The 25,993-nt window shown below is 38.3% G+C and overlaps 1 protein-coding gene across 1 annotated transcript in view; it reads left to right on the top strand.

Annotated features, from left to right (window-relative positions):
- Positions 1-2,470: 2,470 nt before the first annotated feature.
- PRKD1 (protein kinase D1) overlaps positions 2,471-25,993 on the top strand; it is a 1,412,470-nt gene continuing 1,388,947 nt past the window's right edge. Inside the window, exons 1-3 of the mRNA XM_044073466.1 lie at positions 2,471-2,526; positions 2,828-2,999; positions 3,422-3,560. Coding sequence (XP_043929401.1) covers positions 2,471-2,526; positions 2,828-2,999; positions 3,422-3,560 — 367 coding nt within the window. The remainder of the gene's footprint in view (positions 2,527-2,827; positions 3,000-3,421; positions 3,561-25,993) is intronic.

Below are 25,993 nucleotides of genomic sequence, written 5' to 3'. Positions count from 1 at the left end.
ATCTTTCTGGTCATTGTAGTTGTAACAAGTGTTTGGACAGGCACATACCAAATGGGGTATTATTTTCAGTGACTGGTATAATGACAGTCAAGTACAGTGGAGTGATAACATCCCTGGACCTGGACACCATACTGTTAATATAAGCTGCATGCTGAAAAGGGACTGACTTACAGTAGTTGATATGTGATGACGAAAGAACAATTCATTGTCCACATAAGTTCCCAGAACTCTGATTACAAGATCAACTTTCATGGTTGTGTTGTCAGTGTGATAGTTACAAGGGAATTGATGTTTGTGAAGGATATGATTATACATTTCATAGCATTTAATTATAGCCCATGATTTTGAGACCAACTGTTTGTGCGGAAATGATCCCCTTGGAGGATTTTGTTGTCTTCTGGAGATTTTATGATTGCTTCAAGTTAACGGTCATCTGCAAATGTGCTTACCCATAATCCCTTAGTATTTGCTTCAATCTCCAAGAAGTAAATGCAAAGGAGAAGTGTCCCTAACATTGATCCCATCATTACAGAGCTAGTGGCAGGTCTTTTGGAGGAGGTAGACCCACCCACTCCGTTTTTCTGGGTTCTGTTTGTGAGAGTTTCCTGCTCAATAACTATGAGTTTCACAGGGATTTACATTTAGCTACAGAAGTTTCTTCACAATACCCAAATTGGGATGGTGATGAAATACCTTTGTGACGTCTGTATGCACACTGTGTACTGATTTGTCTTTATTCATGGCTTCTCTTAGAAGTCAACCAAGTTAAGTAGGTAGGATCTTCCCATGACTAATCTGAACTAACTTGGATCGAAAGTTTATAGGTTACCTACATCTTTATGCATTAATTCCATAATGATATTTGCCATGGCCTTACAGATGAGGCTGGTCAGCCTTATGGGTGTATAATTACTTGGGCCTGACACCTCACCTTTGTGCAAGGGGATGTTTATTGCTGTCTTCCATGAATCTGGCATAAAGTCTGTTTAGAGAGTGATAGTGAATGACCTCTGTAGGGGGTCTGACAACTCATGTTTCAGGATAACCTGTAGGCTCCCTGGTGGGTTTCTATTACCAAATCAAAGAGGCTAAATATCAAATGGCCTTAACGTCAGAAATGCTGTTCAGTGATGTGCTTTTTGTGAGATCACAGTACAGTGAAAATCGGAATATTTGCCCTTTCCTCACTGTAGTGCAATCTCAGAGTTGGTATATATAATTAGTGGGATGGGGGGCACAGCACCCCACAAATGTGACTTTGAGGTCCAGCATTTTCGTCCTTTTGGCCATTTCATATTTAGTGTGTGTGGTGTTCTAATATAGACCCTCCCTGTTATGTTAACCAGCCCCAAAGAAGTAGTGCTTTTGCCTTGAATATCAACTTAAGGACTTATTCTTGCGAGTGTTGAAGGGGCTGTCGATGCAGGTATGTGGTATGGCAATAAAGGAGGAATGAGAAGATGATGTTTGAACTAAATTTGTCTACTAGTACATTAGCTATGTCCTCTGGGTCTGACAACATTATATCCTAACCTGTCAGTGCTGGGAATTCTTTCTGAAATTTATAACACAGTTAACGAAGACTTTGTGGTTATCCTTCATATGATGGGCTATTTACCTTACATCTGACTTTGGTTAATTTGATCATGGTCCAGAGTTCCTTGTTACATTTTGCAAGAGCATTATTGGCATATTGAGAGTAAATTGTATTTTTCCACTCATGATTTTTTTTTATTAGAGAGCCTATTTATATTAGAGTTCCACTATAGGAGTTTATGTTGAGATTTGGCATTACATTTTCTTTGGTGGGGGAACAAAAGCTTCTGTGCAGCTATTTGCATACATAGAATTTGTTGGTAAAAGATTCTGCATAAGCAGTGAGGCAGCAAGATGGAAGGGACTTTTCAATTTCTCCAGGTCATCATTCAGTTTTAGTAGAGTTTTAGTAGAGTAGTCTTGGCATAATCTCTAAATACCAGGGTTTGAAAGATGCTTCCAGCTTTTGCCTTAAGGTGAATGTGACTGATTTCTGGTCTGATTTGTCCAGGGAAGAAGTTAGAATTCGTGGGGAGCAAAGCTGAGCCATACTTATAAGGACCAAGTATAGGATTTTATCACCCGTGTTTGAGGTGCAGATTAATTTGTCCAGAGAGTTTGATTAAATGACGTCCAGAAATTTCTCTGCATACATGTTTGAGGATGTATAATTGCCCAGTTAATGGATGGGTAGTTGAAGTGTCCAAAGAGAATGGTGTTTGGCTTAATGCATAGAGCCACCATACTGGTTATGTAGGAATTATGGACTGATGTGGACATAGAGGGAGTCTATAGTTAAATATGATATGATATAATATGATATGATATGTTATGATATGATATGGGTTTAGTTAGACATGCAGGTGTATCAAGTCATTATCTTGACTAATGAGTTTGGAAGTGGAATGCGTTTTAAGAATATGGTTTTAAGAATATGTTGACACCATCTCCTTTAGTGCCTTTATCTAATGCAGTGGGCCTGAATGTGTGGTAAACCATCTACTGATGGAATCCTTTTATTAACCTTGAACTCTGTGATAATGCATATATTAGCATTTTGCAGGATAAGAAATACTTGTATGGAGTGAAGATTTTCTTAAAGTTCCTAGCATTGAACAACAATAACCTTATGTTATTTGTATTTTATGTTGTTATGTTGGGAGCTTTAGAAGACTGACATTGCCTAAAGAATATATATTATGGGGTTATAAAAAGGAGCTATGGGTGGGTGCAGTGCTCAGCCGCAGTCATGCTCCAAGTAATTCATTTTTTTTTTATCTGGAATAAACAGGTATCCAGAAATTCATCATGCTGATGATAACTTTGGATTCGATATCCAGTACCAGTTGACAACTTCTGTTCAGAAGTTCTGGGCAATATCTTCATTATTCCATGAGAAAGAAAGGCTGCTATATCAGCCTTTGAATGGAGAAAGAGATTGGCAGCTCTCTAAAGGAATAAAAGTATAAAGCTAATGTCATAATTTCAGTACAGTCTGCTAGATACATGTTAATGCTGATTGTGTTGAAATAAAGATTCACATGAGTGGAATATGTTGTTTTCCTTTAGTATAAAAAGTATAAAAAGTTTTAAACTTGGTTTAAATTTTAGAACATTATCCCCACTACCATAGTTTAAAAATCAGTCATACATGTTAATGTGGAATAGATTAATAGATAAATTTCCAAACTTGTTCAGAAGACTATATATACAGTACATGCACTCTAACAATTCACCATTTTTACATAACCTGCAATGAAACAGGCTGCTTGTGCCTTACTGCATTGTTGTGGCTATAGGTGTAACATCCACAATGTAATATGCAATACTGAAAATTCTGGTTTTACAACCGCTAACTGTTTTGCATTTACCTTTCTATTTGCAGTTCCCAGAATGTGGCTTCTATGGAATGTATGATAAAATCCTTCTCTTTCGCCATGATACGAGCACTGAAAACATTCTCCTGTTGGTGAAATCAGCAACAGATATCCAAGAGGGAGACCTTGTAGAAGTTGTACTGTCAGGTATTCTTTTTTTTCATAGCAGAATATTATCAATAACTCATTGTAATTGTATCTAAAATGGTTATTAGTCATTTCTAATGTGATTTGTAAAGAACCAACTTTTATATATAATAAAAGTTAAAATGCAAAAGATATCTTAGAAAAAATGTAGTATGAGAAATAAAGATAATTATAGGAATGCTAGAGTATACACATTTTTTGTAAGGGTTGCTGGTTTATAAATGTAGTAAGTTATATTCGGGTAGAGTCATCAGAGAAAAGACATTTATCACCAGGCAGATTTACTTATAACTCAAAAAATAGTATATATAGCAAGGTGTATAACCTGTAATAAATTTAACATAGGTAAAGCTGCCAGAAAGTTGTTTTACAAGAATCAGAGCATGTAAATGCAATTAAAATAAGAACACAGCTAATGCTCTTTCTAAACATAGTTTAGAATGTTAAAATTAAGGAACACACACACACACACACATATATATATATATATATATATATATATATATATATATATATATATATATATAATATTTATACTACATTATTTTCAGGACACAATCAGATGTGGAAACATGAATAGGCTTTTAGAAAAGAAAAAGTTAGATTAGATGCCACAAAATTCAATGGTTTGAATGAAATAATTAACATTACATGTATGTATGTTGAAGCTGAATGAAAGTTGGGTTTGATTAGATTATGTTAACAAATGGGTAATGATTTTGTATCTTTCATTGCTACTGTTGTTTAATGTGACTGGATTTGATGACATCTAAAGTGAACAAAGACAAAAGCTTTAAACTCATCTATACTTTTATGTGGATTGTATCCCTTGTGGTGCCTCCATTTGAGGTGTCTGAAGTTTCATTTTTTCCACCGCATGTTGTAGTTTTTGCTTCAAAAATCTGTTTAATGCCATAAAGATCAACAATAATTTATTAATGTTGTTATATACATGAGAAATATGACAACTCTGTGAAGGAAGTTTCAGTGGCCATAAGTCTATAAAATGGCTTCAGTGAAAATCTGCAATTAGAGACAGTGACTTAGTATATATTTAAAGTTAGGGTGGAGTGGGATGGTGATGGTAGCTCTGAATATGATTTTTCAGTAAGACCATATTTTATCGTAAGTTCAGGGCATATTGATATTACCCTTAGCAAGTTGGCATGATTCCATCTACTTTATTGGGAAGTTAGATAAGGGATATGTCACGACTTGGGTAATGGCCTTTTCCTCATAGTGGCATTGCACATCCATTCAAAGATGTTCTTCAGTAGGTCTGAGGATGCATATGACTCACAAAAAAAAAAGCCAGCTACAGTATGATGTCACCTCTAGCTCCATTCCATGGCATATGCATTAGCCTGATGGCCAAGAGATCTTCCAGTCCAGAGAGGAGATCTACCCACTGAAAGGACAATTCCTACATCTGCCCCAATCCTTGTAACCCTGGAAAGGCCAGAGAAATCAGAGATGCAGAAGATCTGAAGTTAACAGTGGTTTGCCAAAAATAGATTTTTTTTATACTGTTAGGCAGAATAACTGTGATCCTTCAGCACCATCCATAATACTCAATGTCTATAATTACAGTTTTGTATCTCACAAATTCCAACTGTCTACTATTGCATTTCTATGCAAAGCATCTAAAACATGATTTATGTAAAGTTGTCCATATTTTGGACTGTTTCTCTTTTCAGATCTACTGTATTGTCTTATACTTACAGCATTAAACCTGTGACCATGGGTGCATCAGTTTCATGGCACATTTAATAATAGAAAAGCATCAGCTTACCCATATAACAGCTATGTTGCACATGTTGCATTGAATTCCTTTAACTTCTAAATCAGAGTACAAATGAGAGCTACACATATATCAAGCCATTCATAGACTGAATACTTCCTGGATTAAGGGCTTGCTGGAGTCCTCTCAGCCTACTCAACAGGGTATACAAATAAAGTTATAAATGGGTAAATAAACCTGAAAATGGAAGCCCAAACATTAGGGCTATAAGCTGTTAATGAGCTACATCCTGTGGTACAGGATTTGATTCCCCTAGCTTTTATTTATCTACTATGTAGCCTTGAGCAAGTCAGTTAACTAGACAATTGGGAATTTGCACTAAGATCAGTAATGGCCTCTTTGACTGCATACCAAGTAACTACCTATGCAAGCCTTTGGCAGCCTATGCCCTGCTGGCACCAATATATGAATAATGGACAGTGATTATGCCATGTTGCCAAATAATAAGCAAGGGATTACTACCCTGAAGATCATGCAGTAAATGTGCACTATTGCCTCAGGTTACAACCAACACTTGCCACATGCAAGTAAGCTTTACACTAACAAGCTGCAAAGCACCACAGCATCTTATACTCTTTCCCATGCCCAGTGCCTACCCAGAAATATTTTACCAACAGTGACTAAAAGTGTGTATGTACACATACACACACACACATTTTCCAGGAGGGTTTAGTTATATCTTTCCAGTATCAACTCCCTCTTCCTTGACTTCATGGTTGTACACTGCCACTAGTCGTGGACACCAAGAGCACACAATTACTGATTACTCTTAAAATAATTCAGCAGCTACATATTTGAATGGTAGCAAAGCTTTAAACAGCCATATTTCAAAATATGGATGTCAAAAGCCAAGATTTCCCAGGTCTATACCCATACCTTCAATGCTAATAAATAAATCAAGACCCACAATGTTTTAAAACTGAATTAATAAAACTCTTTACCTGAATTCAATAAACAAATAATATGTTTTGTAAAATTAAATGTAAAAACAACTGTACACTAGCACAAAGAAATGCCAAATAAATGGGCATATTTAGTACAATAATGTAATCATTTTAATTAGTAATAAGTATATCATTAATATTATATATTATATAATTAATTATATAATATGTTATACAACAATATATTATTATATATTGCTATATAATATATCACTACAATTATACACAATAATAATTATTATTATTGCTATTATTATGGTATTATTAGTAAGTAATGGCAGGTAGATGGCATATAACTGGTCATATTTAAATCTGACTTGCAAGTACAAATAGTAGTTGCACATTCTTTCAGACAATGAATTACAGACTTTCTCAGAACTAAAGTCCATGGTCCACATTTCAAAAGTAAGACAAAGCATGAGCCTAAGAGAGTCCAGAATTCTGTTTTTCCAGTTTGAATTTAATTTTGAATGATACATTCTGTCTGCAGTTACATAGCTATGCTGAAAAGCTATAATTCAAATAGAGTAATGTATACTTTTTGATCAGAAGTAACATTTTCTGGAACAGTTTCTGTAGGCAATGAAAATTTTAACGTACCTAAGCAACCAATTTAAATTTTTAACACTGCTTTATTGCAATTACCTATTCTGAACAGTTCAAATTTACTTTACATTCTATATATATATTTTTTACATGCTGCAAGGTTTTTTGAAAATGATAATTTTTTTTATGAATTAATAATTGCATTTAATTCAGCTTATACAGTTTTTTTCTGTATGCTTTATTAAAACACAACTGCAAACGTTGCTCAGCCTGACACAGTATGCAACACAATCTGACTACTTCTAAAGCTCTGGTTCCGAGCATTCAAAATGAAAGTGACTGAATGAAAAAATAATCTACAAAGTCATTTATCGTGTATACAACATTATAAGTAAGGTTTTCTCTGCATCCATATTTGTGTTTTCATTACATATCAATGTTTTACAAATGTGAGATTATGTACCTGTTCATCCTATTTTAATTGTTAAGCAGCAGTTGACAGTTTTGGTCACAAAAATGTATGTTGGTCCTTACTACCACAAGGGAAATATATAGCAGTATACTTTGTACAATGGGATATTTACTTGCTAGTAAGAACACTTGGGAAACAGGTAAATATGAGCTCTGTGGAATATGAAAAAATGTACCAGCTTATTAAGGAGTGGAAAACTAATAGAATTTCATATGCCATTATGCCCAAGGTGGGCAGGATAGCAGTCTTATATAAAGCTGAATTGGAGTTCACTTAAACTGTAGACAGCCAGGTAAGGGGTGCAGGTGCATAGACTGCAGCAAAGCAGATCTTATATTACCAGATAATGTGAGAGTGTAACACTGCTGAAGAAATGGGGAAAAGTGGGACCACTGTCTAGTCCACAAGACAAAACTGCCTAGTACAGGACTATGGTCCATCTGGGAGCCCATAATGGAGAGTCTAGATTCTCATGGCAGGATGCACAATCAAAAAGAAAAAAAAATACTTGCTCAAGTAAATAATATCTTGAATTAGAATATTTGCAGTATAGCCATGTAAGGCATGAAGGTCCTAATGTACACAGTGATGGGTCTGAGAGCAAAAATACATAACAAAATTAATGAAGATAAGATAACAAAACAGTAGTGGTAGGTTGCCTTGACACTGCAGCTGCACCAGAGTACCACAAGTACCTATACATTATCTTGGTCATAGGTACTGAAATCCTAACCCATTAGTCCACGAATTATTTGTGCGTATAAATATTTAATCTTGGCTATAACACAAAACACTGCCTGGCTGATACATGTGCATGTCATAGCACTACACAGCTCCCGGAGCATACATAGGCCTACGCCCATTGTTTCAGTAGCTCATGAATTTTAGCCACCTTTTTCCATCAGGCTCTGTAAGCCAGTGTCAGCTGCACATTTCTCCTTACTGCCAGGGAGCTTATTTAGTGCCCATTTCATTAATCAAACCCAGGTCATTTTGGGCATAGTCAGCACCTTATCTCTATTTTCTTTGAAGACAGTTTACATAGCAGAAACTCAATAGTTTCACATCGCATGATGCTGTAAAACATTTATCAATATATTACAATTTATTTATTTATTTATTTTACATTTGTTGACCGGGAGAATCTGACTGGATAAATGTCCATTTTCAGCAGAGGCCCAGGGAGAAAAGCTCCAGACTTTGTAAATATACAAAGGCAAGCAAACACATACAGAGTCATTTAACAAATACAGAGCCCAGGTACAAAAACATAACATAATAGAAGTATATAGAGAAAAAATATATATTTTAGCTGCAAATTGTAGTAGCAGAACACATTAGTTGTATGTCCAGTAATTTCTACGTGAATTAATGAGAGTATGTATACTTCACCCATAGATATGTGTAAATTTACAATATTGTGTTTGAGTATGATGGTGTATGAAAGAGTTGGGGAGTACAATGAGTATCAGAGAGCTTTCAGGAGTAAAGTTTGCGTATTAAGAAAACTAGTACATACAGTAAATTAATATGCGGAGGTTGATAGAGAAAATCTTGAGGGAAAAGCAGGTGTAGAAGTTCAACCTGAGGGAAGGCATTGGGCATTGCAAATGAAATGCATTTTCTCCTGATAACAGTGTGTCATGATGTGAGACTTACATCTCTCTCTATATATATGTATGTATATGTATATGTATGTATGTGTGCGTATGTGGTGAAATCCTGGACTGTTTAGTGACTTATAAATAGAAGATCTGACTACTATCCCTGTTGTCGAACTGCAGTGGTGATTGAACATATCAGCAGTGCTTTGGATTTAAGTCAGTGGTGCTAGATGAGTGCTTCTTTCTTTGTGGGTTGGTGTAGAGCACAAAATCTATGAATCTGGATGTGCATTTTCTTCATTCTGTGTTGGTGAAGAATACTTTAGTCATGGGCAGCTTTTTTGCATCCAGTGGAATGAAATCTCATGGGTTAGAGTAAGCAAAAACAAGTTATTTTCATTTTAAATATCCACAAATCAGACTTATGGGGAGAGAAGGGATAAAACACAGGGAATATGTTTCATGGTTTGGAATTTAAGTCACAGTGGCTGGAGATGAACATCATAAGGAATTACTATCATTTATGTCCCTTCTTTCTGCAGGCATATCCTGACAAATTGCATTTGCACTGACCCTTCTGTCAGTATGACCATACAGTGGGCCCACACCATCACATCACAGGTTCATAGTTAATTACTAGACAGTCAGTCTATAGACCATTACAAGCCTAGCCAAAACACCCTATTCAGAAGTTCCCTGTAGCATGAAGGAGAACAAGATAGAACAGACTGAGAAGGCTTTGAGCCTTCTCATTCAATTATCTAGGTGTTTTGACTGTGACCAGGGTGCTACTCTTCTTGACATTCATTGGAAGTTTATTCCAGAGCTAAAGGATATATTGGGATATGAATCTATCATACCACCGTGTGTTAGTATTCTGCTAATGAAGGTTTAGTTCCTTTAACCAAGTGTTTGAGGTATGATTAGTTCTTCAAGGTCAAATATGTATCTTTCAGGGCTCAAAAAGCTATACACAGATCTCCACAGAGTAGCCACTAAGAGATTGAGTACAGCGAAGGGGCTGCCACTGTCTCTTGATAACTAAGAGTTTTGAGGCAACTGATCTTTTTAACTATGAATCTCTTAGTTCTCCCAAGTTGTGTGATATGTTTCATAGGTTCATAGGTAGGTACTAGGCTATTGGTCCTAGGACCTTTATAAGCTTAGCCAAAAAGATACCCTGGCTTTCGCCACCCAAGAAAATTATTTTCCTGTGCTCCTGTCAAGCAGAGCCACAGAGGTGATCCCCGGTGTGAATTTCCTATTTCCCATCCAATCATCAAGATTTTTCTTGAAGAGTGCTAATGAGGAGCTTTGTTTGATATAGATAGGTAGTTTGTTCCCAAGTATGGGAAGTCTCTGGGACAGGAATCTATCCCTCCAGCATGTTCTGTTTATTGTAGTCACAAGGTTTAGAGAGTGTAGCTCAGAGGGATTGGGATTTCTTTATGTGAAGCATGTCCAACAGCTCTGGGTTTGACATAGCTTTGTATGTTAGGCAGAGTTCGCCTCTGAGTAGGCGATATGCGACAGAGTAAATTTGGAGTTTTTTGAGATCGTCTGCGTAGGGCATCTGTTTGAGGCCAGTAATCATCATTGTGAGGTATTTCTGCGGTCTTTCCAGTTGTTGTAGATGTCTTGTGAGGTACATAACAAAAGGGATGTTGTACTCTATAATGGGTCTAATGAGTAATGAGTAGAGGGGAAAAATGACCTCTTTTTTCCTGGATGAGAAACCTTTTGTGATGAGATGTGCCATATAGAAGGATTTCCTGACTACTGTCGTGAGTTGATTATCAAAGGAGCGACTACACATGCCAAAAGGTGTATTATATTCAGTAATGGGTGTGATAAGATATCAGTATCACACTGTACTCACTGCTTTCAGAATCACAATGCTACTGATGCTGCAGGTGTTATCCCAGAACCAGTGGTTCTGCTTTGCCTAGTACCCACAGAGAGCACACAGTACAGGGTCACTCCAGAGCCTCTAGCCTACATCTTAAGATAAGGGACTAGGGTTATAACCACTCAGTCATATTATTCACAACATACTGGAGACTGATTGCCCTTTTCACTAGCAATACCTAGCCCACCAGTGTCACAAATAGAGACCTCTCCTCTGTACCACTCATTCAGCCATGGCTGATGAACTTGTTGCTTGGCTGTTCATGAATACCCACAATTCCTGACAGTAGAAGGCAACAGTCCCTTGAGCTGAGTATGAGCAATCCCATGGCTTACTGTTATTTAATATTTAAGCAATAACTGACAACGTTGGTGGGGTATATTGAAGATTTACCCATTGTTGGCATGGTTTAATCATGAGGGTGAAGCCCAAGTGATTAAATAATGCCAGCCATGGGTAAATTTCAATATACCACACCACAGAATCAGTTATTACTGTTGTACAATGACATTATTTAAGAAACAAAAATACTTGCTTTTCTTAAATATTGTCTTTGCATAATGCCTCCGTGGTGCCCTTCCACATTTTTCCAGTATCCTGGGGCTTTTTCTGATGTACTGTGCATATGTATGGGACTTGTGTTCCCATGCTTATACAGTATATCAGTGCTGTGTAATGGTAGCAATGAAGAAAGGAAGATTTCCATTGCTTTTTTTTTAAATTGAAAAAAAAAAAAAAAAGAAACCGGGAGACTTTTAACATTTGGGAGTGCCGGGACAGACAAAATAAAAAGATAATCAGGTACGTTTAACGTTTACCTGATTATCCTGTTATTTTTGTCTGCACCATCTCCCTTGTTCATATGATGTCTTCCGTTTTCTCTTTTTCTTAAAAAAAGAAAGAAAAGTAAAAAAAATGACGAGATATACTAATGGAAAAAAGTCCGGGTGACTGGACCTTTTTCCATTGGTATATTCTCGGATTTACAACAGGCACGCTGGTTGGGCTGACCAATCACCAAGCTCATTTTTGAATATTAATGGGCAGTTGTATAATACTTATTAATCCAGTCCCGCACTCAAAGGTCTAGCTTGTCACAGCTTACCTTTCCTTACTTACCTATTTATTTCTTTCCTCCTGCTTTCAAAGTATATGCCTTCAGTGCATGCTGTGACCGATGTTAATGTATCATGTTCAATAAATTCTGTGTGATATTATTATTGTCACCTCAGTCATTTACTGAACTGGACATAGAATCACCTGCACATCACTGCTTGGACACAACATGACTTTGCTGCAGTTATATACTATGCTTCAGCATTTTTTTATCACTACTTAAATACTATAAACAAAATATTTATTTAATTATGGAATTATCAATTACCATTATCAGTCTTTTAGGCTAGTCAACGTTTTTTGTTTGTTGCTAGAATCTTTCCCATAAATGCATTCATGAATGCATGCTTTTTTGTGCTCACTACTCTGGCAGCTAGATGATTCAAGTGATAAGGTACAAAAATAAATAAATAAACATGGATTTTAAGTAGGCAAGCCACCACGTCCTGCCTGTTTTCAAAAAAAAAAAAAAAACATAACTTCACTACACCATTGTATACACAGATGGCTTGGCAATGCTTTCATCTGCACACATGGAAACTGCGGCATTATCTGGATTTCCATAGCCAACTAATTGTAAATGATTACACTGAAAGTAAAATACACAGAACGTGTTTCCAGTTATAAGGGTTACTTTTGTCATCGACTGCTGTCAGATAAACATTTTCAGTAAACACCAATCAATACCTGCAACTCTTAGCTGGTGTTATTGATGGCATCTTTTCTGCTGAGCATAGCCTGCTATTGGTAATATTGAAAAAGATGGAAATTAATAGCAGCAGCAAACTCATCATTAACTAAGCTATTAAGAAATCTCAATATGTGTTCAGAAATCCATTCTATGCTTTCTTCCTCTGTCATTTATTGTATCTGCACTCTGCCAAAAAGGGAGTGTCCATATGACAGATTATCATTTTAATTTTGTATTTCATGAATATTATGAGATGCTACATAAAAACGTCTAAAGCAAAAAGCTGCAACATACTATACAATTATAGTTAAAGTGGTGAATAAGCTCTTTCTCAACAGTTCTGATTGTTTTTTCCTGACAGATTTTTGGATGTTACCAGAATAAAAACAGAAAAAAATAATCAGCAGGTGCCCTGTCTTTATCAAGCTTATTTGGAAAGAAACATGTTTAGAAATAATAAATATTTGATATGCATAAGTTTTGTCTCCAATATGTTTATTTGTGAGCCAATTTCTTTAATATATAACTTTCTGGTAATGTAGAGTACATGTTAGTTTTGATAAATAATAGGTTAGTGGAAGGACAGTAAAGAAGGATTTTAGAGGAAACTATTTATTGCTTAAGCCAAGCATTAAAAGAAATCTTTAGGTGTGGACTGTAAGGGAGAAAGGCATGTATAAAATAATAAATCATGGCAGGAAAGGGTGTGCATTGTAGATATATCATTATATTTTTAGCAATGCTGACAATCAGCTGCTTATTTGTAATGATAACATGGATAACTATTTCTGTTGTGGATGGATATGTAAATTAATTACTTTTTAAAGAAAATTATTTATTTAAGATTTTACTGCTAAATAATGTCGTCTCTGCAAACATTAGATATAGTTTTGATGTAGCAACATTTTTTTTGTGTATACTACTAGCATATAAGTAAGGATAGCAGAGTGGGATAACATTCATTTTCAATCAGTTAGACCAGGCTTCATGCATTGCTTGTTTCTCCACTCTGCATAGTTAAGCGATGGAAAATTGATTGTGTAAACTGGGCATTTATTTTTTTCACCCACCCACCCCCACCAAGCTGGATGACGTCTCTATCTGCACCCAGTTGGCCAATTCTTTCTAAGGTCAAGGAAGCCAGGACTTTCTACATGGGATGAAAGCACATTCAATGTCCTGACTGAAATCACTGATGCATTATTCTTAACATATGGGTTTTTGTCCGCTGACATCCAGCTAGGGTACCAAAACTTAACTTCCTGAGGGCATATGTGTAATGAATGACCTCAGCTTCTGAGCATCTTGGTATATAAGTGGATATATGCATAAGTACATCAGACTGTTTCACCTCTAGCCCAAACACAGGTCACACATCCATCAGACTGTTCTATGTTGAGTCATTGGTATTGTTGCTTCACTTGTTCATTTTTCAGGTAAGTGTCCTATTGGGGTACCTTTCATTTTTTGTAATTTGGACTGTGTTAAGGACTTTTGTTAGATGTCAGCTAGGAGATGTAAGTGTGAGTGTGGTAGGCAGATTCTGTACAAAGACTTGCACACTAAGTGCCTTTTTTGTTTAGGCCTGGAACATCACTACCAATCCTGCTCTATCTGCCAGTCATTTGTTCCAAAAACCCTTAGGTCGAGGCTTTCCTCCCTTAACAAGTTCCTTGCAACACCATGTCTAAAATATCTGGCCCAAAGAAAGATGGCTGAATCTCTAGCATTCAACATTGCCTTTCTGCCAAAGAAACTCAAGACACCCCAAGATGATTTGCAGTATAACATTTCTGAGTCAAACATACCTGTTGAGGTTGCACAACCCATGGTACGTCAGGTATTCTCTCAGTTGCGCACTACTGAGACTCCATTGGAGACTGGTATGGTTCCTGAGGCCTTCCAGCTTCCAGATACCTTGGATGAAGCATGCCTTATCATCTCGGAGGGACCACATTGAGTCCCAGAAATCCTAGTCTGGGAAGAGGTTCCAGGTACTACTGACATATGCTAAGGTTCAGAAAATCCAAGACTCGTTCAGGCAGATGTCATGCCTGAAGTGAAAAAGACAAAACCTAGGCATGTAACCTCTCCTATGGCTTCCAAGAAAAAAGAATGGATCAATTTCTCATAAGGCTTATTTAAATATGTCATAGCCCTGAATCCTCCTACTTTTGTGACCCAGCTGCTTCAGGCCTCACAAGTACATACCCAGGATTCATCTTCCTCTGAAGAGGAACAAGATGTATATTCTGATCATTCTGTGGATTACTCCTTACCAGTGCAGTCTCCAGTCCAGCCTTTCTCCAGATTCTCCTATTGAAGAGACCTCTTTTGGAAAAACTATTCAGAACATGATGAGGCACTTTGATTGGCAATCAAAGCAGATGTGTGACAAACAAAAGAGATACTATCGCCTTCTGGAAATAGGCGCACAGGCCCATCTCCAGTCCCTCCAGTACTAGAGGCATAACAGGACACCTTCCAGTCAACTTCTTCAGCATCCGATTCTCAACCATAGCATCAAAAAGACCAGACAGGTTTTATAAGGTACCTAATGACCTTATAAACCTATATAAAAATCCTGTGGCTGATTCTGCTACAGTCTTCCTTTCCTCAGATAACTCACCTAAACTACTACCCAGTGCTAATGCCCATTCCACTGTTGACTGCCACACTCAAATGACCAAGTATTTGCTCTCTGTATTACATTCTTTGCTATAGGTGATGTCAGACCCACAGTCACCAGATTCTAATCAGCAAATGCAGACTTTCCCGTCTCAAGCCACACAAATAGTCATCAGTATAAAATGCACCTACGATGCTGTCGATGCCACCACCAGGGATGCTGCCACCAGCTCAGTCATCAGATGGTATACATGACTGTGCAGTCAGCCCATACATGACGACTTCAAACCTAACATACTAGAGTCACCCTTAGATAAAGATATCTTGTTTGGTCCACATGATGCCATTCTCATCAAAGACCTACAAGAGTAAGGATAATATGATCATAGGAGATTGCTAAGCTTTCGACACAGAGGTCATTTTAAGCCTAGCCATTTCATCCCGATATAATACCATGAAAATGATAGTCAGTATCCAAGATTGCATTTAGTGATGACTGTCCATGTCCAGGAGGGTTGTGGGCACTAACCCTGGCAAGAATTTATGGTGCCCCATCCACTCGTCGGGGTTCATTGTGAACAGTATCATAGAGGTGCTCTGTTTCACATGAATTGGTAGCCTGTTCCAAAGGTGTGGCAGTCACAGGGAGATAAATCTGTCCCTCCAGCATGTCCTATTTAAGTCATAGACCATATTTAGGTCCCTGGAATAGGTAGATTAGTCCTGTTGATTTACTGATATGCAGCAAGTTCATTAGGTTTGAGTCCTGGATTGCTCTGTAGGCCAGGCATAAGTCTCCTCTAAGAAATCTGTATGACACCGAGCATAGTGCCAAGGGGCTTTAGTCATTCTGTGTAAGGCACATGCTGGAGCTCCTTGATCTTCTTTATTAGAAACCTTTGAGGTCTCGCCAGTTGCTGCAGGTGCTTTGTATGGTACATACCGAATGGGCCATTATACTCAATTATGGGCCAGATTAGTGCTGAGTATAGAGGGGTTATAACCTCTTTTACTCTTGAGGTAATGCCTTTACTAATCAAGTGTGCTACATCAAAAGTTTCCTTCCTACAGTAGACACATGGTGGTTGAAGTTAAGGTTGCAGTCAACTTGTGATCCCAGGTCCCTTTCCACTTTGTGGGTCCTTAGGGTATTGTTGTTGATTTGATAGTGTGAAGAGACATTGTTTGTGTCGAAGGGAATGATGATGCATTTCTTCGCATTCAATTTGAGACTGTGACTAATACATCAGTTGTTGGAGTGCATGAGACCCTCTTGGAATATACTGACATCATTCGGTGATTCAGTGATTGCACCTAGTTTGCAGTCATCTGCAAACTTAGTTAGCCGCAACCCTTTAGTTTTGACCTGAACTTCTGAGAGGTATATATCAAACAGTAGGGGGCCCAGCACTAAACCCTTTGGCACCCTGCTGGTAACAGGTCTGTTGGTTGATGTGGAGTCATCCACTTTGATAGTCTGTGTCTTGTTTGTGAGCCAGTGGGCAACCCATCTTACAACGAATGGGTTTATGTTCAGTTTTCTCGGTAATGCCTGAATGTGGGATTGTGTCAAAAGCCTTTGCCAGGTCGAGGCATGCTGTGTGAACAGATTTTCCCTCATCAATGGCCCTGGTCACATTTTCAAAGAAGCCCATCAGATTTAACAGGAAGGATCTGCCCTTGATGAAGCCGAATTGGGTAGGATCCAGGGTTTGAAGGTTATGTCTTTATTTATGAAGTCCATAATGATACATTCCATGACCTTACAGATAAGGCTGTTCAGGCTTATAGGTCTGTAATTCCCCAGGTCTGTTGCTAGGCCACCATTGTGGAGGGGAATAACTGCTGCAGTTCTCCATTCCGCAGGAACAAAGCCTGTGGTTAGGCTATGATAGAAAAGGGTACTTAATGGTGATGCTAGTTCATGTTTTAGCCTGTTTAGAAGACAGCCTGGGATGTCAGCTGGTCCCATAGAGGCAGTGTTTTTTGCCTTGGACAAAGCTTTGAGGACCTGCTCTTCAGATATGTAGGATGTGGTGAAGTTTGGGTGAAGGTTTATGATAACTTAGGAGGGGATAAGGGAGTGAAATTTTCACCAAACCTATCTGCTAGCGGGTTTGCTATCTCTGTGGGGTCAGTGTGGGGTCAGTGTGTGTGATACCATTGGTCACTAGTTCTGCACATGCTTGGGTCCTACTTTTAGGCTACATATGTAGCTGTAAAAGGCCTTATGGTTATCCGTGGCTGTACTTGCTTAGTTTCTCTCAAAGGAGCCCTTAGAGGATTTGACAAGTTGACTTATTTGCCTATTGAGGCTGAGGAGGGGTGCTTTTCCATTTTTGGGGCCTTGCATTTGTTTCCTTGGACAGCAACTTTTTGCGTTTATTGTAAAGTTTGTAGATGCTGGATGCCCACCAGGACAGCTTGTTTTTTCTTGGGGCTCTAGCTTTGATTTCTTTCTGGTGCAGCCAAGTTTATACACTTATGAAAATGTTTGTAGAGGTCTTTGGTGTAAACTTTGGCATAGTTACCACTTCCAGCTTGGGGTGAGGTTTGGAAAATGACTGTTTTGTGGTCAGATTTAATAAATGAGTGTCTGACAGTTGTGACAGTGCATCTGTTTGACATGTTAGTGAGGACCAGATCTAGAATGTTTGTTCTTCATGTTGGGGTATGAACAATTTGTTCCAGGGCATTTGAATTAACAAAGTCAAGGAACTTTTGTGCTAGTTTGTTGGGGCTACAGTAGGTTTCCTAGTTGATGGTGGTATAATTGAAATCCCCCATAACCAGAGTGCTTGGTAAAATTTGGATTGTCTCCAGTTTGGTCAGGTAAGCTTCGTGGGCCTTTTGACCCATGGAAGGGGATATATAACTGGCTATGACTTGAATGAGAGTCTTACCCACCATAACCTGGACTTAGTAACTCCATGTCCAGTCTAACTAGATGTGAGGTGAATTTATCTCTAATATATATAATACATTAATCTAATATATATACAAACACCACCTCCTTTGGTTTTCACATGCTTGTTTTGCGGTCTAAAGGTGTGGAAGGCATTGTAGCCTTGCAAGGCCAGGGTACTCTCTGAGGTCATGTACCAGGTTTCTGTGACTGTGCAGACATCTACATCTTCTAGTGATAGAAGTGATTCCAGGGAATGCAGTCTTTTGGTTTAAGCTCCTAGCATTTAGCAGCATCCTCATTAGTCCTTTTGAATCTTTTTAATGTTTCTTTTCAGGCAAGATTGTAAATGACTGTAGACAAATTATTCTTTCTACATTCCTTAGATATTATAGAATCTACCTGTCCAGGTCTACTACTTTTGTTAAGAGGGATCCTAGTTCCACTCACAAAGAAAAACACCATGAAAAGGTTTTCCAGACAAACCACATAGGAAATCCACTTCAGGGACTCCTCCCTTTGGAATCAAAAACCTGTGACTACCCTTCAAACTCCTTTCCCCTCTTCTCAACCACTCTACTCTACTATCCAAAGGCTTTCTCTGTTTCTTCCCTTTTGGGAAATGGTAGCTACAGACAAATGGGTTCTGACTATCATTAAAGGAAGCTGTACCATATCTTGGTGGCTGTACCATATCTTGGGAAAGCATTCTGTCTCTAAAGGACCTGCCTCTTCTAGCTCTCAACAACCATCTGTTGCTTTAGCCTACTATTCAGGACTTATTCAATCAGGGCACTGACTGAAGAGTGCCAACATTCTCCATAGGAAAAGGTTTCTATTCCAGAATCTTCCTGGTACCAATGAAGGAAGGAAGGACAATGGAGTCCCATTCTGGATCTGCATCTCTCTTCTAAACAATGTCTTGAAAATCCTGAAAATCCTTACTTTCAAAATGTCTCTCTTAACACCCTCCTGTCTTTCATTGTTCCTCAAGCTTTTCTGGTATCTTTAAACCTAAAGGATCCCTACTTTCACATTTCCATTCAACCTACTTGCAAGATATTCCTCAGATTCATCTCTGGCTTATCAGATTTTCAGTTTACTTCTTTGACCTTTTGTCTTTCTACAGCACAAAGAGTTTTTACAAAGTCTCATGCTCCAGTAGTGGCTTACTGCCGCACACGGCAAATTCAAATTTTCCCCACTTGGGCAACCTCCTCATCCAAGCTCTATCCACAGCTATCCTCCTCAGGTATGTGCCTTATATGCTACATCTCTTGTCAGTACTGGTATTCAATCATTTTCTAAAAATCCTATCTCACACCCACTTGCATTTGGTATTTCATGTTTGCAGACTGGACACACACAAAATGCATGTCTTTCTTCCTCAGGAAAAAGTTCACTGTCTGGCTACCTTCTTCTAAAACCTCTACTCAGTGTCATTCAGCACAGCAATGCAGATCCTCGGGGCCTTGGGTCTTATGGTAGCCCCCATCCCTATGCTACAGACTACAGATGAGGAAAATGTAGTGGTACCCAAAATCTGTGTGACCCCAACATTCCCACCTGCTGGATACCATGATCCCTCTCCCTTGCCTCAGAAAGGAGCTGCTCTGGTGGGAGAAACAGGTCACAGTCAACCCTTTCATTCAGCTACATCCCACCATGTTCTTCATATAGATGCCTCAGACAGACATGGGGACATAGACAGGAACTCACTGAGTGCAGGAGAAAGAACTTCTTATCTCCTGAAGGAACACATCAATTTGAAAGAAATGAGAGCTGTTCTGCAAGCACTGCAGATCTTCTCTCACCTATGGTAACCTGGCACTCTCATGGTATACAATGACAACACCACACTTACATGGTATTTGTACAAATGGGGGGCATAAGTTCTTACTCACTGTGCATATTAGCACAGGAGGCATGGCACCTAGCCACAGAAAATAAATGTGACTCTTACAGCAGCATACATACCCTCAGAGGAGAATGTGCTGGCAGACTCCTTAAGGAGGTCCCTAGACCCTGAATAGACAGGTCTTCAGAACAAACAGGCAGCAGTGGGGCACAAACAGATAAACAATGTTGCTTCCATAGAAAACCACCAGCTTCCTTGGTTGTGCATCAGGATGCCCTCTCCCCTAGCTTAGATGACAGATGCCTTCTCTTTCCAGTGGTCAGGGAAGTTCTTCTGTGCCTACCCTCCTCTGTCATTGCTTTTAGAAATCCTTCGAAAAGCCCAAAAGGAAGCTCTAAAACGTTACCTTCTTGCCCCTTTCTGGTCAGGACAGCATTGGTTTCCACTCCTACTCCACCTCTCCAAGGGAAACTGCTGAGAAATACCATTGCAATCAGACTTGGTCACTCAACAGCAAAGTTTGCTTCTCCATCCAAATTTATTCTCTCTCGGTCTCACTCTGTGGATGATAGGGTTCTGATCCCTAAAAGATGCCTCTTCTCTGAAGGGGTGGTTCAGGTTTTACATGAAACTTACTACCAGAAAGTCATACACAGCTAAGAAGAAAATATTTTCTATTTGGTGCAACAAACAAAGATAGGATCCACTTTTTATCACAGGTTCCCAATGTCCTTCAGTTTCTCTGTGATTTATTGCATTCTGGTTTGGCCCAGTCTTCTATTAAAGCCCTTCCATCTGCCATGCTTACCTCTTGACCTTCCTCTCATGTCTAGGAAAGAGGTCAAACTTTTTTTAAGGGGAGGCTTATATATTAAACCGCCAAGAAAACTATATCTCCTCTTTGGGATCTCAGTTTTATGCTGGAAAAACTTACATTGTCCCTTTTCAGTCCAGCAGCATCTGCCACTCTAAAATTCTGCACCTGGAAAGTATTATTTTGTTGGCTCTTACTTCTGCTCACAGAGCTTCTGAACTTCAGGTGCTTATGGCTATTTCACCCTTTCTCATTTTCCACAGGGACATGGTGACTCTTTGTGCCAATCATTCTTTAATGCCTAGGGTAGTGAATAAGCTGTCCTTCAATCAGGTATTTCACTTTCCTACCTTTTTTCCCTAGTTGCCAGAATGGGGGGAAATAATTCTGCACACTCTAGACATTCACAGGCAATTGAAGTTCAACTTGGATAAAACAAAAACTATCAGAAAGACTGACCAACTTTTTGTTTCTTTCATGGATTCTAAGCTGGGCCAGCCAGTCCCAAGCAAACTGTTACATCCTGAAAATCAAAGGCCATCTCCTTTTGCTACATACAGTCATGGCCAGCCTTAGCCATAGACGAACTGGGCGACTTCCTAGGGCGCCATACAGGCCAGCCTTATAAAGGGTGCAATTTGTCTTTATTTATTTATTTTAATTAATTTACTTTTCTTATTATACAAACACATAATAAGAAAACTAAATTAATTAAAATAAATAAATAAACCATAGGGTGCCGGAATCATAGGGCGAGGTGGGGGGGGGGGTGAGTGCCCTACGACTGTTATACCTGCAGGTTGGCCAGGAGGCTTCAACAATTAACAAAAAAAAAAAAACTTCACTTCATGGTAGTGAAGTCTTCTCCTTTAAGGAGGAACATGTGTGCTTCACATGCACTCATGCCAACATGGATGTAAAAACGTTTTACAGTTGTGCGTGTTAATTAAACTAGCACTTCAGTTAAGAGAAGGGTTAATTCCATGTGTACATGCGTTGCCGTTTGGTTTAAAAAGAAGGTAAGTGTATGTGTGTGTCTGTGTTGTTCAAACCTGTCTTCTGTATAAGAGAGAAAGTATGTGCGTGTGTGTGTGTGTGTGTGTGTGTGTGTGTGTGTGTGTGTGTGTGTGTGTGTGTGTGTGTGTGTGTGTGTGTGTGCATGGATGTACATGTATGGAATTTAAGTTAGTCATTCTGTTTGTATGAGAGATAAATATACGTGCGTGTGTTACTGTGTGAGAGAGTAGGTGTGTGTATGAGAGAGAAGGTGCATGTCTGTGTGTTGTATGAGAGAGTAGGAGTGTGTGGAATTTAACTAGTTGGTAGTTGCTGTATGAAAGAGAAGGTATGTGTGTGTGTTGCTTCGTTAGAGAGTAGGTATGTGTGTGTGTATTTGTATGTGAGAGCTGCGTGTGTGTGTGTGTGTGTGTGTGTGTGTGTGTGTGTGTGTGTGTGTGTGTGTGTGTGTGTGTGTGTGTGTGTGTGTGTGTAACATACCTCTCAACTATCCAGATTTAGCATCATAGTTTTGTTCTCATAAAATATGTGGTTCTGTGGTAAATCACAGAACTGAAGTCAACTAAACAATGATTTTATTTTTATATATATATATATATATATATATATATATATATATATATATATATATAGATAAAAAACTTTCAAACTTCATATCCTTCAGAAATTAGAAATGCACGTTAACACAAATCCTATTGTTCTAGGAACTTTCTAAGTTAAAAAGTGCAATGTTTAAAATCTATCCCTATTTTTTTGGCCATTGCATCCACATCATGTTAGGCTTCGTCCAGATTTCTTGCACTAAGAGGTTGAGAGGTATGCATACCTCTCAACTGTCCAGATTTTGCCTCATATTTTTGGCCTATTCCTCATAAAATTTGTGCTTTTCTGGCAAATCACTGAGGATTTATATAACTAAATGTCATACATTTCAGTTTTAGCCTTCATTTCCTTCAGAAAATGCATGCTAAAACAAATGATGTTATTCTAGCAAATTTCTAAGTCTATAAGAGCGATATTTATAATCTGCCCCTGCTTGAGGGAATTTACCCCTCCCCTCATTATTTTAGGTTTTGTTCAGATTTCTTATGCTAAGAGGTTCAGAGGTCAGGCATAGTATGTAATGCTCTAGCTGCTATTTGTTGCATTTTAAGGGGGGATAGGTGTTCTGTATTCCTTAGTGTGCCCTCTTTTGTATAAGATTCCTAGTAACTATAAACATTCCAGGAGAAGGCGAAGGCCGAGGTACCAGAATTAAAAAATTTCCAATTTGTAGTAGTCGGTGTTCTCCATTCTGTATTTTGTAAACTATAAACTTGTTGTCAGTTTCTCAGTCATTCTCTATTGCAATATTACCAGCATACTATTTTTTACTTTAAGGCAAATAATTCTTCAAGGGCAGCAAACACTGAATTTGTAGATGAAACATTGAAATGTAAAGTTGTTTGCCAGTAACAGCTTCTTCATTAGTTGCAAATCTCTTTAATATAGAATTATTCAGATGAATTTTACTTCTGCAGAGTCTGTGCTTATTGACTGATACTGATGGGTTGTAACAACAGAAGTTTGAGGGGCCTTTTACGGTTAAAATGTTCTGAAATTGGCAGCTTTGTCATTATTGGGTCATAAATTCTGTTACATTGCTTACTGGAAAAATGTTCAAAACTACAAATTTAACACACTCTATCAAGTGTAAATATTTTCAATGTGCAACCAGCTGTTTTTGTTTATCAAATGGCACACTGTGTTGTAGAATCTGAAAGCAGTGTTAATTGCCTTTGGTGCAGAAGGCTGTGGATTCTACTCCCACACCATGTAGATGGAGTTCTGATATTGCAGTCCCTATATGATGACTATTTGGTACATTATAAGGGAGGAATAGAGGTTCTACACTCCTGAGTATATCCTTTGTATCAGATGCTTAGTGACTATGAACGTGTTGGTTTGTTAGACATTTCCTTTTGCAATATTACCAACTTACCAATTGATACGTAAAGTTGTTTGCCAGTAGCAACCTCTTAATTAGTTACAGATTTATTTAATGTGGAATTCAGATTATTTTACTTCTCGTGTAATATTGGTGGATTGTAGTGACAGAAGTCTTGAGTGGCCTTTTATGCTTGAAATTTTCTGAAATGGGTAGTTATTGGTTCATACATTTTGTCTCATTGTTTATTAAAAGAATGTTTAAAATTACAAATTTAAAACACATTCCAACAAGCGGTGCTGTATTATACAAGGAATATAATTTAATACAATCAGGAAGGTGAATCAAAGAACAAATACATGTTCTAAAAAATATGTGCAAGGAGTCTGTTTTGAAAACAGCCCAAAAGTAAACTTATTTCCCCACTGACCAGATGCATTTTCTATGAATGTGGGATTTTGTGCCGTTTCAATGAATGTGAGTTTTGCCATTTCAATAAATATAAGTTTCAAGGGCAGAGAAGTTTACTGCTCATGCTAAGTCTGTTTTCATTGTGAGATTGTATTGTTTGTTTAGCAAATGGAAATCTGTGTTTGTGCTATTTTATTTCAATATCTGTAATCATTATAGAAGCAAATAAGAGAACAGTATGCATGGTAACTGATGAAAAATAACCAAATAATGGAATACTGGAATGGCTGAGGAGGAGGCTGCTGCTGGGGGGGGGGGGGGTAGGGGGCTGCTGCAGGAGGGGCTGCTCTGGGGGGGTCTATTACCCTGCCTAGGGCCTAATTTGACCATGATCTAGCTCTGGTATTTAAAGTAGAAAATATATATGCAAAGGTAGTTGCAGTTTAACTACTTTACAAGGTATATTTTTCTTCCTATGCATTTAAATAATTTAAAGAAATGACTGGAGTGGCTTTCTTGGGAAGTGACCTACCTGTGGATGTAGCTAAAATAGGGATGTTTCATGAGTATGGTGTGGGTGGGGCTTAAGGGGTGCCGGAGGACTACTTCGCCTAGGGCACTATTTTAGCTAAGGCTGGTCCTGCATACAATATAGTAAATAATTGATTTGCTGCATAAAAGCACATTCTACTTGGGCAGTAACCTCTTCTGGTATGTTCCATAAGGGTGTTGTTCCCATTTTCATCTTGAAAACTGCCATCTGGTCCCCTGTACACACCTTCGCTGAACAATACAAGAGTCATGCTTTCTCCAAGTCCAGAGCTGCCTTTGCTAGGTTTGTCCTATCTGGGCTGTTGGGCAACTCATCTTCTCATTAGCCAGCCACCCTTTTCTCTACATCCTTCAGCTCTGGGAATCATCCATATGTTAAGAATATTGCAACAGTGATTTCTGTCAGGAGATAGTAAAGTTGTGTAAGAAGTTACCATAACAGTAATGTCCACCTGATAACTTTTGCAGTATTTCTTACTTCCCTCTTTCCCCGCTTCTGTTCATCTGCTTTACCCTTATTCTCTCCCTCAGTTGTATGCTATCACCTGTTTCCTGCCTGTTCCAGCTACACCCCTCCAAATGACCATCCTCCTCTGTCAGCAGTCGTTCAGGCCACTGGCTTGGAGATGGTCTGAGGTACTTATGTGTATGACTACCAATATACCCCAGTACACAAAAGCTGATTTCACACATCAGACATGTGCCTTCAGAAATGTAAAGCTTTGGTACCCTGGCCAGAAGTCAGCAGATGAAAATCAAAATATTAAGAATACCATGCAATGCCTAGCATTTAGGGCACAAAGATATGAAGAACTGTATTTGTTACTTAAAACTGATATTTTTTTATCAAGAATTGGGGATTTTACTTTTAAAATTAAAAGGTGTTAGTCTTCATTGTGATCTGGATTTTTGACCCACTCTATGATGTGTTTTTGGAAAAAGATGTCTTTATATATTCAACGATGTGAGATATTATCCATGTTTATGAATGTTCTTGACAATTGGATGGGGTCAAAATTCTATACACTCATTCTGGAGTCTGTGTTTAAATATGGCTTTATCTGTAATGCAGTTGAACCTCAACCTATGAAAATGTATTTTTTCAGGGAGTCACTGCCTGAGTTTGGCCTTGAAGAGTTTTTTATTTTAATTTGTTTTTAGTGTGTATGTGTTAGCTCTCGACTACTTACTGCAAGAGCTCTGAGCAACACCCAAAATAATGTGGAGGAAGGCACAGT

This window comes from Protopterus annectens, chromosome 6.part0 (assembly GCF_019279795.1).
Source record: "Protopterus annectens isolate FY-2018-M chromosome 6.part0, PAN1.0, whole genome shotgun sequence".
In the NCBI taxonomy this organism is placed as follows: Eukaryota; Metazoa; Chordata; order Ceratodontiformes; family Protopteridae; genus Protopterus; species Protopterus annectens.
Note: the sequence above shows the minus strand (reverse complement) of the source record. Positions and strands in the feature narration are given on the sequence as shown.